General features: G+C 42.3%; 1 protein-coding gene across 1 annotated transcript; it reads right to left on the bottom strand.

Annotated features, from left to right (window-relative positions):
• Positions 1-290: 290 nt before the first annotated feature.
• Acsf3 (Acyl-CoA synthetase family member 3) lies at positions 291-12,811 on the bottom strand. The gene is made up of 9 exons (XM_073091908.1): positions 12,483-12,811; positions 11,433-11,570; positions 7,245-7,337; positions 6,433-6,714; positions 5,739-5,916; positions 5,039-5,294; positions 3,993-4,196; positions 1,578-1,732; positions 291-1,148 (listed from the first exon to the last, which is right to left on the bottom strand). Exons 1-9 carry the CDS (start codon positions 12,631-12,633, stop codon positions 704-706), a joined length of 1,902 nt encoding a protein of 633 aa, XP_072948009.1. The 5' UTR covers positions 12,634-12,811; the 3' UTR covers positions 291-703.
• Positions 12,812-13,115: the final 304 nt, after the last annotated feature.

The raw sequence follows: 13,115 nt of genomic DNA, 5'->3' as shown, positions 1-13,115 counted from the left end.
ATTTTCCGAATAATCGAAGTTCTACTTTCAATAATTCTCAACATAAAATTCGAACAAGGATAGCTAAGATTAATTTATAAATATTAAAAAAAAATCAATTCTTTGGATGTTCAGACGCCATATTTAAACATACAGAAATCCATATATCTTGCGACGATTTCATATACATCGTTCTGAAATCCGATCCGATCCGAAATAATGATTATTAATTCAGATCGGATTATATTTAATGTTTCGCCTACCAGGTTGAAATTTGATATTCTAGTATGCAGAAATTCTATATAGATTACAAGTTTGGCGCGGACTCTACAAATAGTATTATCGACTTGTTAACTTATTCACGCTTGGTACGATAATCATCAACTATAAATTCACTGTAAAACTACTTCCAACACATCCAAAACACCCCCTCCCTTCCCCCTTCCCTCAAAAATAAATTATATTAAATTTATAACACTGGTAGATATAAACATTTAATAAAATACATTTCTACATCCAATAAGTTAACAATGTTATACGTAACCTCCCCTTTTTATAATATAGGAGTAGCAGACGAGCACGCAGTCCACCTGATGGTAAACTGCCGCACATAGGCATCTGTAGTCAACCCCAGATAAGATTCGATACCTACGTGAGGTCGGTTACAAATGCGCTGCTACCTTGAGGACTAAGCTGGAATGCCTCTGCAAAGTATTCTCATACTCTACTTCTTCAAAACCATCTCCTTTCCATACAGCTTCCGTATTTCCTTCTTATCCAGCTTCCCCATCGCATTCCTGGGCATTTCCTTCACTATCAACAGGGTTCTGGGCAGCTGGTAGGGCGCTAGCCTCTTGCCTGCATCATCCTTTAACTCCTTCAGGGTTAGCTTTGTACCTTCCTTGAGGACTACCACAGCTGACACTACCTCTCCATAATCCTCATTCTCAATGCCTAATACAGCAGCATCAGCGACGTTAGGGTGTTCCAGTATCGCAGATTCCACTTGCAGAGCACTCACCTTGTAGCCGCTGGTCTTGATGATGTCCACGGATGTCCTGCCGAGGATACGGAAGCGGCCATCCTGGTAGGAGGCTGTGTCGCCGGTACGGAACCAACCGTCGATGGTGAAGTCCGGGGAACTGACCTGGGGCGTGCGGTTCCAGTATCTGGGGAAGAGACAGAAATAGGAATATAGAGAGAAAAAGAAAAAAATGTTACTAAAGGCGTTAAATATAGATAGTACTATTAATAGGCACACGAATCGATTAAGTGATATTGCACAGGCGCACACAAATCCATACGCACAAACATATACACGAGAGCGTACGTGTGTGTGTGAGAGAGAGAAATCTAATGTAGTTCTATTTGACTTTTAAAGAAGCTACTTGCGAAATTCCTAATAATAATAAAAAGCATGACATATAAAAGATTAAATTCTATAGCGTATTTAACAATACTTCAAATACAAAGGAATCAAATCAACATCATAGGAATCGTTGTGACCCGAAATATAAAAACAAGGAACTAAAAAAGTTAAAGTACACATACATACAATTATCCATATTTAACACGTGGTAATAACTTATATATGTTACCTAGTGAAAACACCGGGTCCCTTTAGCAGCAGCTCTCCCTGGTAAACCCCGTTCTCGCTCGGCTTGTGTTCGGTGACCACGGGCGGTTGCCACTCGAACTCTTTCGCATCGAAGTAGTCTTTTGTGGACGAGAGCCCTAACCTCTCCAGGGATATCTGGGGATAGACAAGATTTGAATTAGATGTAAGAGATGTAATACATCTTTCTATGCTTTTGAATCGTTCATAAATCCGTGTATGATAGAAGAGTGCCTAGGTGTGTGTACGTCCATACGTGAATGTGTGACGCGAGTGTGTGTGTGTGTGTGTGTGCACCTGTACCAGTCATCGTTAATATTGGAGTACTTTTTTCGATTTACACCTCTTTTGATTTTGCGTTTTAGTTTTAGTTTAGATTTCGCGAAATTTAGTCCATTCCTTTACTTCTTAGTAACCCCGGAATTTCCAATGAGGAGTTTGTATAACTTAAGTATGATGAGGAGTTTGTATTATTTAAGTATGCCATTGCGTTTATTTGGATGTTTTCAGCTTAGAATGAATAACGAATTAGTAAGCTACTGACACTTTGGTACGGGAGATCTCTCGCCGGGCGAGGCGACCATGCCCGAGCGGTCGTGCTCCGACAGTCTCAGTTTTGTCAACATATGTACAAGATTGTTTTTTTTTATAATATAGGAGTAGCAGACGAGCATACAGTCCACCTGATGGTAAGTGGCCACTGCCAACCATGGACATCTGTAATCAACCCCAGATAGGATTAGATATTCCTACCTGAGGTCGGCCACAGATGCGCCGCTACCCCTGAGGACTAAGCTGGAACGCCTCGGAAAAGTCTGTCTCCCTTACCACACCCTTCAAACCGGAAAACAGCAGCGCCTAACACTGCTGTTATTAGGTAGAAATAGGTGTGGCGGTGGTGCTGCCGGAGTCGAACCACAAAGGGTTCTACTCAGAAACGTGTAGCGCCATCTCTTGTCGAGTAGCGGGAAGTCGCCACAACACCTACCTGCAGAGTCGGTGCCGCAGTCTCCACAGTAACAAGTGGTTCTAGCGCCCCCTCATGCGTAACGACGATTCGGGCAGCCACGCCCATGCCTACTTCTGACATCACTTACCGGTTGAGATCACCTGGCTAACGATGTGTAGTTGTCTTACCCCGATGTGTATGGATCTATGTATGCGTGTGAGACGTGTAAATGCGCGCGTTTGTGTGCGTATGTGAGCACAAGAGTGCGTGCATGCGTGTGAGCGCGTACTTTTTCATTCTGAAACACTTTTACTTTGGACATATCTGAATGAAATTCTAAGAAGTAACATAATTTGTGGCTCTGTTGGCCTTGTAGCACTTTTACATTGGACATTTTCATGCTGCTCTAAATAATAATCGATAATAAGTGAATTAGTATCACCCACCTGTAGGGTCGGTGCCGCAGTCTCCACAGTAACAAGGGGCCCCAGCGCTCCTTCATGCGTTCGGGCAGCCACGGCCGGCAGTGGCGCGCCATGCCCACTTGTGACGTCACTTACCGGTTGAATGTACGCGATTGACGACGTTCACTTGTCTTATTTACCTGTATACGCGGGTATGTATGCGTGTGTGACGTATACGTGCGTGTGCATAAGAAACGATATATTCGTGTGTGTATAAAAAGCGCACCCACTTTTAAGTTTAATCACCGCGTTTTCATTACAATAAGGATCAGCGCCGCATTAGTTTTTATTATTGTACCAGTTTTTTCCATTTACTAGTACTTTTGCTTAGGACGATATTAATGTTTTAGAAACTAACAGATAGTTGATGAACAGATAGTACAGCACTTTCACGTTTTGTAATACTTTTAGCTTATAATATAATTGGTAAGTTAATAGTGTAGTTTGTAGTGTTATATTTTTTTTATTGTAGGATGTAATGTCAAAGAATTAGTATCACCCACCTGTAGGGTTGGCGCCGCAGTCTCAACAGTAACGAGGGGCTCCAGTGCTCCTTCATGCGTAGCGGCAATTCGTGCAGCCACGCCCGGCAGCGGCGCGCCCACGCGGCCCACGGCACGAGCGGTTGCCGGCTTATATGGGTTGCTCAGCGTCACGCTCACTTCTGACGTCACTTACTGTTGAGGTCACGCGACTGACGGTGTTCATTTGTCAGTGACGTGTTTACGGGTATGTATAACGTGTACGTGCGCGCGCGTGTGTGTGTATTTGAGTGTGCTTGTGTGCATGTATGTGAGCGCGCGTGCGTGTGTACTGTTTCATTCTAAAGCACTTTTACTTCCATCATTTCTGAATGAAATTCTAAGGAGTAACATAATTTGTGACTCTGTTGATATTGTAGATTATTGCCTTTTAGCATTTTGGCATTGGATGTTTTCATGCTGCTATAAAAATTAATGGATATAAGTAAGTTAGTATATATCACCTGTAGGGTCGGTGCCGCAGTCTCCACGGTGACGAGGGGCTCCAGCGCCCCTCCTTCATGCGTAGCGGCGATTCGGGCCGCCACGCCCGGCAGCGGCGCGCCCACGCGACCCACGGCACGAGCGGTTGCCGGCTTATATGGGTTGCTTAGTGCCATGCCCACTTCCGACATGCCGTAACGCTCGAGCAGTCGGATGCCGGATATCTGGTGACATAATCGGATATTTAGAACAATGACCCAGTGCATGTGCAAAGAGCATAAGAAACGTTTCAGGATAAAAACCTATAAATTCCTTTTGTTGTAGATTAATAGGCCACAGTAAGGGTAACAAATAAAACGTTTATTCTTCAAGTAAAATTATAAAAAATCCACAGTGCATACAAGTTTTAATTTTTAAGAGAAATCTCAAAAAACATATTTCTGCAATTTCCTGCCTTAATGTTAATTTTTACACGTTACAAGTTTACACAACAATATGGAGACTTACCCAATATTTTACTACTATTCTACACATACACATTTCTGAAGACGAAATCAACCGCAATTTTTCTTCATCACCGCCCACCAGCCGCGCTCACACCGCCGGCACCGGCACACTCACCTCCTGCCAGCGCGCGAACAGCCTGTCCGGCAGCGGCGCGGAGCCGGCGCACATGAGCCGCACGCGGCCGCCGGCACCGGCACACTCACCTCCTGCCAGCGCGCGAACAGCCTGTCCGGCAGCGGCGCGGAGCCGGCGCACATGAGCCGCACGCGGCCGCCGGCACCGGCACACTCACCTCCTGCCAGCGCGCGAACAGCCTGTCCGGCAGCGGCGCGGAGCCGGCGCACATGAGCCGCACGCGGCCGCCGGCACCGGCACACTCACCTCCTGCCAGCGCGCGAACAGCCTGTCCGGCAGCGGCGCGGAGCCGGCGCACATGAGCCGCACGCGGCCGCCGGCACCGGCACACTCACCTCCTGCCAGCGCGCGAACAGCCTGTCCGGCAGCGGCGCGGAGCCGGCGCACATGAGCCGCACGCGGCCGCCGGCACCGGCACACTCACCTCCTGCCAGCGCGCGAACAGCCTGTCCGGCAGCGGCGCGGAGCCGGCGCACATGAGCCGCACGCGGGCCGCGAGCGTCGCGCGCACGTACTGCGCGGTGCGCTCGTCCGCGAACATGCGCTCGTGGTCGCCCAGCAGCCGCGCGTACATCGCCGGCACGCCGTGGAACACCGACACCTTCGCCTCGTCGCGCTCGCCCGTGCCGAGCAGCTTCGCCCACACCGTGTGCGACGCGAACGAGGGCAGCATGCGGATTCTGGTGGTTAAATTAGTTACTTCATGATTGTTTTTATCATAGAACTTCCAAACAACAAACGCTACAAAATGTAAAAATATTCGGAGTAACTACGGACTTCGTCCGAAACTTCGGCCGAACCTACGAATTTCGTGCAAAACTTCGGCCGAAACTACGGACTTCATCCAACACTTCGGCAGAAACTACATACTTCATGCAAATTCTGCGCGATCTGCGTGCTCAACATTCTGTGCGTCCACACCACGCCCTTGCCTTGCTCGTTATACCCGACTACACACTTCGTTTATATACTTCGGCCGAAATTACGGAATTAGTGCAAAACTTCGCCCAAAACTCCGGATTTCGTACAAAAAATCGGCCGAAACTTCGGACTTCGTGCACAACTTCGGCCGAAACAACGGATTGCGTGCAAAACTTCGGCCGAAATGCCTACAATCCGCTCACCTAGCGCCAGCGGCCAGAGACGCGTTCAAGGAGTTGAGCTGTCCGTGTATGTGGTGCAGCGGCAGCGTGTGCAGCACCACGTCGCCGCCGGAGTACTGCCAGGCGGTCTGCAGCGCCGCGATCTGCGTGTTCAGCATGCTGTGCGTCCACACCACGCCCTTCGGCTTGCTCGTTGTACCTGATGATGAATATCACAATTATATTATATGTGAAAACATGAAAAACACTTGTTGTTTGAGCATAGGGATACAAATTAAATTTATATTTGATACTGGTAGAACGCAATTGTTGAATGTGTCACTGGTGTCTGTAGCAATGTTCATTTTTGCCCTTTTTTTTTTTACTTTTTTTATGGCAGTTTTAAGCTGTTGTGTTCTGAATACATCTAGTACCTAAGGCTGCTTTAGCTGTATCCAATTCAGTTGAATTGAATAGCTTTTTTTTAATCTCATACAATTAATAGAACTTTTCATTACCACAACTGCCTTCAGCTTTAAGGGAACTCTAAAGACTAATCTAAAATTCAGCATACCCTTGATGAATTAAATTGAAAGTTTGCTTTACAAAACGGATTTGTAAAATCGAATTCTATAATGGTATATTTTTAGTCTATTTTTAGACGACCATACAAAAGATTTAAATAGAGGAAGGGTGGTAGGGTAACATAAAATTCCAAATTCCAAAATCTACTCACCACTGGTATAAATAAGCATCGCGTCATTGTTCCCGTACCAGGAGTTGGACCTCCCAGTGTCAGCCAATATCTCAGTCTTTGGCGTCAGCTGGAGTCCCAGCTTATCCTGGGTGGGTTCCTCCTGTCCCGCCCGAGTGGTGGTCAGCAGCGGCTTGGAGGTCTCCAGGGCGATAGGGCGGAGGGTCTTCTCATACTCCTGCGTACAGACCACCAGGCTCGCGCCGCAGTCCTGGAGGAAGTACTTCAGCATCTCCGGGGGGTGGAGCGGAGTCAGCGGCACCGCTGCAAACATACTCTTTGCGAAATGACCAAAATCAGAATGTATTTATACTCAATGCACATAATTTAAGTAACCTACATAAATTGATGATTTATAATTTTTGTTTAAGAGAAGTTTATCGTATTTTTTTCTGTTGTTTATATTATTGAAAAGTTAATCATATTGCAGTGTCATCCAGTCTTTCAGTTGACATTCAAATAAGGTATTTTACACAATATTGAATAAATAAGCATGCAGTCCACCTGATGGTAAATGCCCAATGCCATATACAGATATGTATAATCAGACCCAGATAGGATTGAAGTTCTATCTCAAGTTGGCAACAGCAACGTGTGTTTTTATACCCCTGAAGGCTAAGTATGAATGCTTCATGTTTATGTCTCTCTCTTACCACACTTTTACAACCAGAACGAAGCAGCACTTGACACTGCTTTTATAAATCAGAAATGGGTATAATAGACCAGAAATATAATGAAAAGTGTCAACAAAATGTTGAAAGGGATTAAGAGGTAGATCTGTAAGGAGTACAGACCTATGTTTCCAGTCATCCAGATGGCCCACTGCACCACGACGTGGGTGGCGTCGTTCGGACACATGTACGCGATGGTACGCTCGGTGTCGCCCACTGAAATAAACACGATTTATATAAAACAGGCGAACAAAATAAATTAACATATTGACAATGATATAGCTATATGCCGTGGGAGCGACACGGGGTTATGTGGGACTTTTACCGCACAAAAACCCCCCCGGTGGCCGTCCTCGGCGCTGCGTAGAGGACTCCAGGATCTCAAAAGGAACGCGACCGGAGTCCTCTCAGAGCACTGCCCCGTCGGGCTCCGCCCAGGTGAGTGTGTATCAGCACACCGTCTGGTGTATACGACGAAATGCGACCACACATACCGCCGTCCTTCCCGGGGTCGCTAGCCGGGCGGTTCGAGCTCCCACTCTTGCCGCCCGCAACCCCGAAAGCCCTTTTTAGTCGCCTCTTACGACAGGCAGGGGATACCGTAGCCCTATTCTGGTCCCGGAACTACAGGGACAATAGCTATACACCTAATAACAATGTAAGCTTAGAGCATCTGTACATTGAATATATTTGTAGCATTGCGAAGTATGTAATTTTTAAGCATTTTTCAGAATTTTTGTCTGCTTGTTTCTCAGTGTATTTGAAATCGCTACAAACCAAAATTACTGAATTGTATACAACAGATTAAAATATAATTATAGTCCGTATCAAGATAAGTCAAGACTTAACATTTATCTCTCTCTCTATCTATTACGCCATATATCTACAACCAATTGATGTTATATTCTAAATCCACACAAATGAAGTCGCAGGCACAGCTCTTTTAAAAGTAAAATTTTCGAAGCTCATACGATTACAAAAATCACTTTTCAAAATATTCGTCTAACTAGTAAGTTAATTTTTATGATAGTAGGAGATAGCTGCACCGATTTCGACGAGGTTATGACAAAAATATATAGTTTATAATCAAAGGATTATACTTATAGGAAGGAAAAGAGTATAATTGAGTATTAGACTCCGTCTAGAAATTTATAAAAGGAAGCTTATAAAAATCGTTCGATTTTTTTTTTAAGTTTGATCGCAAATATATGTAACAAGTGGTCCTATTTGACCCAAATGGTACAGATCTAGTTGTATTAAGATGTATCCAATGTTGTTTCTGCTTCATATAATTGAATATAAACGGATTGTGACCGCACAGTAGATTTACCTTGTGAAGCTAAATCAAGGTTTACTCTGAGAAAAATGTTAAACGTAAAATAAATCATATTATATAATAATTCTTTTGTGGGTTTATATTTAATTTGAAAGCCATGAAAGTCTGTCTATCCGTCCTAACTTTACCATAAAATATAAACATGGGACGGATGCGGCCCGCCCCTACTTAGGATCCGGCCCGCGGATCTTCTTGGGAGGCGACAAAATATACAAAAGACTAGTTTTTGCCCGCGTTTAAAAGAAAATAATATGACATACTAACATACATGAAACTGAAAATTCGTACCTTCATTGGAACGACAGTGGTGCCATCTTGCGAAAATTGGTCGTACCAACTCTGGAACCTTCAAGGGCTCATGGACAACAACTTTCCTAAAGATCATCACTTGATGAAATGCATAGTTTACGATTCAATCCTTACTAATATCCTATTGGTCCAAAAGATCGATTCTCCGAATAAACGATCTTAGATCGCCATCCCTAGTTCCCGTGGGATTTCCGGGATAAAAACTATCCTATGTCCTTTCTCGGGTCTCACACTATCTTTGTACAAAATTTCAGTAAAATCGGTTCAGTGGTTTAGGCGTGAAGAAGAGACAACCAGACAGACAGACAGACAGAGTTACTTTCGGATTTATAATATTAAGTAAGGAGTAAGGATTAAGAAACATTTTTTACGTCAACCTGTTTTCACAGTAATTTGACTGACTTTTCGGCATTATCTTTTAACCCCTAAAAGGGCGCCAGCTAAGGGCGTAAATCCTGCTCGAACATTTCTAATAATCGTTCACCCAAGTTTTAATCCTTAAAAATCCAATAGCATCCTCGATCCCCTAAAAATTATATTCCCTTTAAAAGAGAGTGACACCATAAGTTACGCGCATATGACCAATAGACATCACGCTCAAAAATGCCCGAACTAAAAGTTTTTTTTTTTTTTTTTTTTTTTATAATATAAGAGTAGCAGACGAGCATGCAGTCCACCTGATGGTAAGTGGCTACTGCCGCCCATGGACATCTGTAATCAACCCCAGATAGGATTAGATATTCCTACCTGAGGTCGGCCACAGATGCGCCGCTACCCCTGAGGACTAAGCTGGAACGCCTCGGAAAAGTCTGTCTCCCTTACCACACCCTTCAAACCGGAACACAGCAGCGCTTAACACTGCTGTTATTTGGCAGAAATAGGTGTGGCGGTGGTGCCGCCGGAGTCGAACCACAAAGGGTTCTACCACCTTTAAAGATAAAAGTTAAAAAGTTAAAAGATAAAAGTGCTACAATATCGTATGAGTTGTCATTTATCACAGAAAAATGAACAAAATGGATTTATCACAAACTGGACCCAACGCCACTTGTTACCGAGTCGCACTTTTCGTAAACATTTTTTATTTGTTTTTTTTTTATAAAACTAACATTACAGGTAACCCCAAGTCGTTAGTTCTCCTAATTTCAAATTATACAATTAATCCAAAAAACAATTTCACAAATTCAATCGCGTTATGGTGTATTGCAGAAATGCGACATTTTACGAATCAACCACTTTAGTAACATTAAAATAAAACCCAAAATCGAATAACAAACAATATATTCCAATGAGGCATAATTTCTTAGTGATAACTTTTAGATATTATCTTGTGAATAAAATATCTGGTTTATTTGGTTAACGAAAATTTTGTTTTTTATCAATCTTATCACGCACGTCATAGGCTATACTGGCTGACATGATAATTCTGAGGTTACATCACCAATCACCATGTCTACAATAACGCACGTGTAAGAGAGATGCTACGATAATAAAATATTAATGTTAAATTCACGAATTTTAAAAATATTTTCTCCTATACGAACTACTAGCTGACCCGGCATACTTTGTACCGCCTCGAAAACTATTTATCATATATATATTTAATATAAAATATAGCCTATGTTACTCGTGGATAATGTACCTTTCGAATGGTGAAAGAAATTTTAAAATCGGCCCAGTAGTATTTGAGCCTATTCATTACAAACAAACATACAAAGTTTTCCTCTTTATAATATAGTGTAGATATGAATGGAAGGACCACGTCGCGGATACGCGGCGATGTCGCTGCGTATTTTATTAAACGGATATTAAAAGCATTACTCAAATGGCTGCTTTGAAACGACTCTTGTTTTGGAACGTCGGGTAATTATGCAGTTTGACTACTTTTCCGAAAATCAATGCAATAATTTTTTTTTAGCATGGGTGGCTTCAATTAGTCTCCATTGATGATATTCCGTCGGGGGAGGCTAACATTGCATAATTACCTTTTCTTTCACCCTTTCTAGTGATGACATACTAAAGTAGCCAAACTGAATAATTACCGAACGTCGAACTTCTTTTTGGGATAACAGACATTAAATCGTTGTACTGCGTCACTTAGCGGGTCACTACTCATTATTATTTTCAAACAGACGCCGTTAATCGCGGCGCGTTTTACAACGCAAATTTGTGCGTTGCGACGAGCGGAGACGCCGATTTTAACGGTATGGTATCGGCCCTTATTCTAATAGAGTATACAAGTATAAATGTCATTTAAAAGCAAGTAACAAACATATCCCCACAACTTTTGTAAATTGTGACTGATATATATTTATTTATAACAAAATAGATAGATATAGATAGATATAGACAGCAAAACAATATCAACCAGTATTTTTTCAAAGAAAACATAAACGATGAAGCAGACTAGCTACCCGAAAAAAAGTAGTCAGCATCGCCCATGCACATTTGCAACACGAGAGTTATCGCCAGTGCCACTTTCTTTTAAGAGTTCCATAATACCATAACACTCTGAGAATACTTCAGTTAGGTGTAGGATGGGTGACCTAACTATACCTAGTTATAAAATAGCTGAGTCAGGCCTAGGGGCGCCAGGGTTGCACACGGGCGATACACGAGCTAGAGCCGCCTCTGTCCCTAGTGTCACATAAAAAGTACATCTAACTTACCAAGCTGAGCAGCAATGTCCTTGCTAAGCTCCGCCGCAGCATAGTGCAGTCCAGCATATGTGTACGTTCCGACCTCATCTTGCAGAGCCACCCGGTTTGGGAACAGGAGAGCTCTCCTAAACACTGGTACTGCTCCACCTTGAAATAATTTATTTTGTATATTTATAACGTTTTAGAAATAATAAAAGAATCAGAAACTGAGTGAAAAGTTTTTTTTTATAGAACAAATTGAACCATTCATGTACCTTTTAGACTTATATTACACAAGAAACAAGATTATTTTTGTTCAGTATTGTACTGCCTATTCCTAGATAAAATAACTTTGAAGGTGGTCAAACCTTGTGGAGACTCCAGCAGCATCACCACCACACCTATTTCTGCCAAATAACAGCAGTGTTAAGTGCTGCTGTGTTCTGGTTTGAAGGATATTGTAAGGGAGTCATATGCTTCTGTGGCCATCAAGTTTCGTCCCTAGGGGTAGCGGCGCATCTGTGGCCAACATCAGGTAGGAACATCTAATCTTATCTGGGGTTGATTAAAGATGTCCATGGGCAGCAGTAGGCACATTTTTTTAATATAGGAGTAGCAGACGAGCATGCAGTCCACCTGATGGTAAGTGGCTACTGCCACCCATGGACATCTGTAATCAACCACAGATAGGAATAGATATTCCTACCTGACGTCGGCCACAGATGCGCCGCTACCCCTGAGGACTAAGCTGGAACGGCTCGGAAAAGTATGAAACCAGTTAGCAGCATCAGGATGCTCCTCTGCTACTCCTATTATATAAAATCATTTCGTAGAACTTGCGCTTAATGCGCATTTATCCTAATAATAACTGCGTACTCTTTACATTGTAACAAGGCAGTTTATTTTTATAAACCAGTTATTGATACGCAGTTAGCACGACGTAAAAACTATTCTATAATTAAAAAGGTTCCACGTCCAGGCTTAAAAAAGTTCAAAATATTACATAGAAATATTATTTTTCAACGATTTTCCAAGGGATTCAAAATTCGTCGCGTATTTTTTTTATGTTATTCAACTTACCAGCCTTTATGTCTTGGTTAAACGAATTTAATAACTCGGAGTTGACTTCTTCTTGAACTGCAGTGTTCGAAACATTTCGTAAGGGCACTATACCAATCGGTTTGCGTAAAAGCCGGTTGAAGATACGTATCGTACGTAATGATACTTCCATCTTAAATTTAATAATAATTGCCGGCCGGGCATACAATCTCGTTGATAAGGAGCCCCGAAGCAGAATGCGTCAATTCAATGGTAAAAATACTTAAATATAAAGATAAGATAGTTGTGATTTTTGATAAGATTTAACAGTTTTACTTTTCGTTTGATTTGACAGACAAATGTCAAAATTGTCAATCCAATTACGTCAATGTTAATTCCTTTAAGGGTGATTATACATGATTTCAACTGTTTTATTTTTTATATCAGTGCTTAAAAATATTACTGATAAAATGGATAAACAAGATAGGACTTTTATTTTTTTCATTGAATAAATGTAATAAAAATGTTAGTAAAATCTACTTCATAATAATCATTTATATATATTATGCATAAGGATTTTTCCTACCAATATAAATCAGTGTTTTAGATTCATTACACCAATTTTCTCATTTAAAGGCTATTCAAACTTAAATGCTTTATTTTTTTCATCTATAC

Source organism: Epargyreus clarus, unplaced genomic scaffold (assembly GCF_041222505.1).
Source record: "Epargyreus clarus isolate Ecla_fem2 unplaced genomic scaffold, WU_Ecla_fem_2.2 ptg000035l, whole genome shotgun sequence".
NCBI classification, from domain to species: domain Eukaryota; kingdom Metazoa; phylum Arthropoda; class Insecta; order Lepidoptera; family Hesperiidae; genus Epargyreus; species Epargyreus clarus.
The sequence above is the reverse complement of the archived record's forward strand: the minus strand, read 5'-3'. Positions and strand labels throughout refer to the sequence as shown.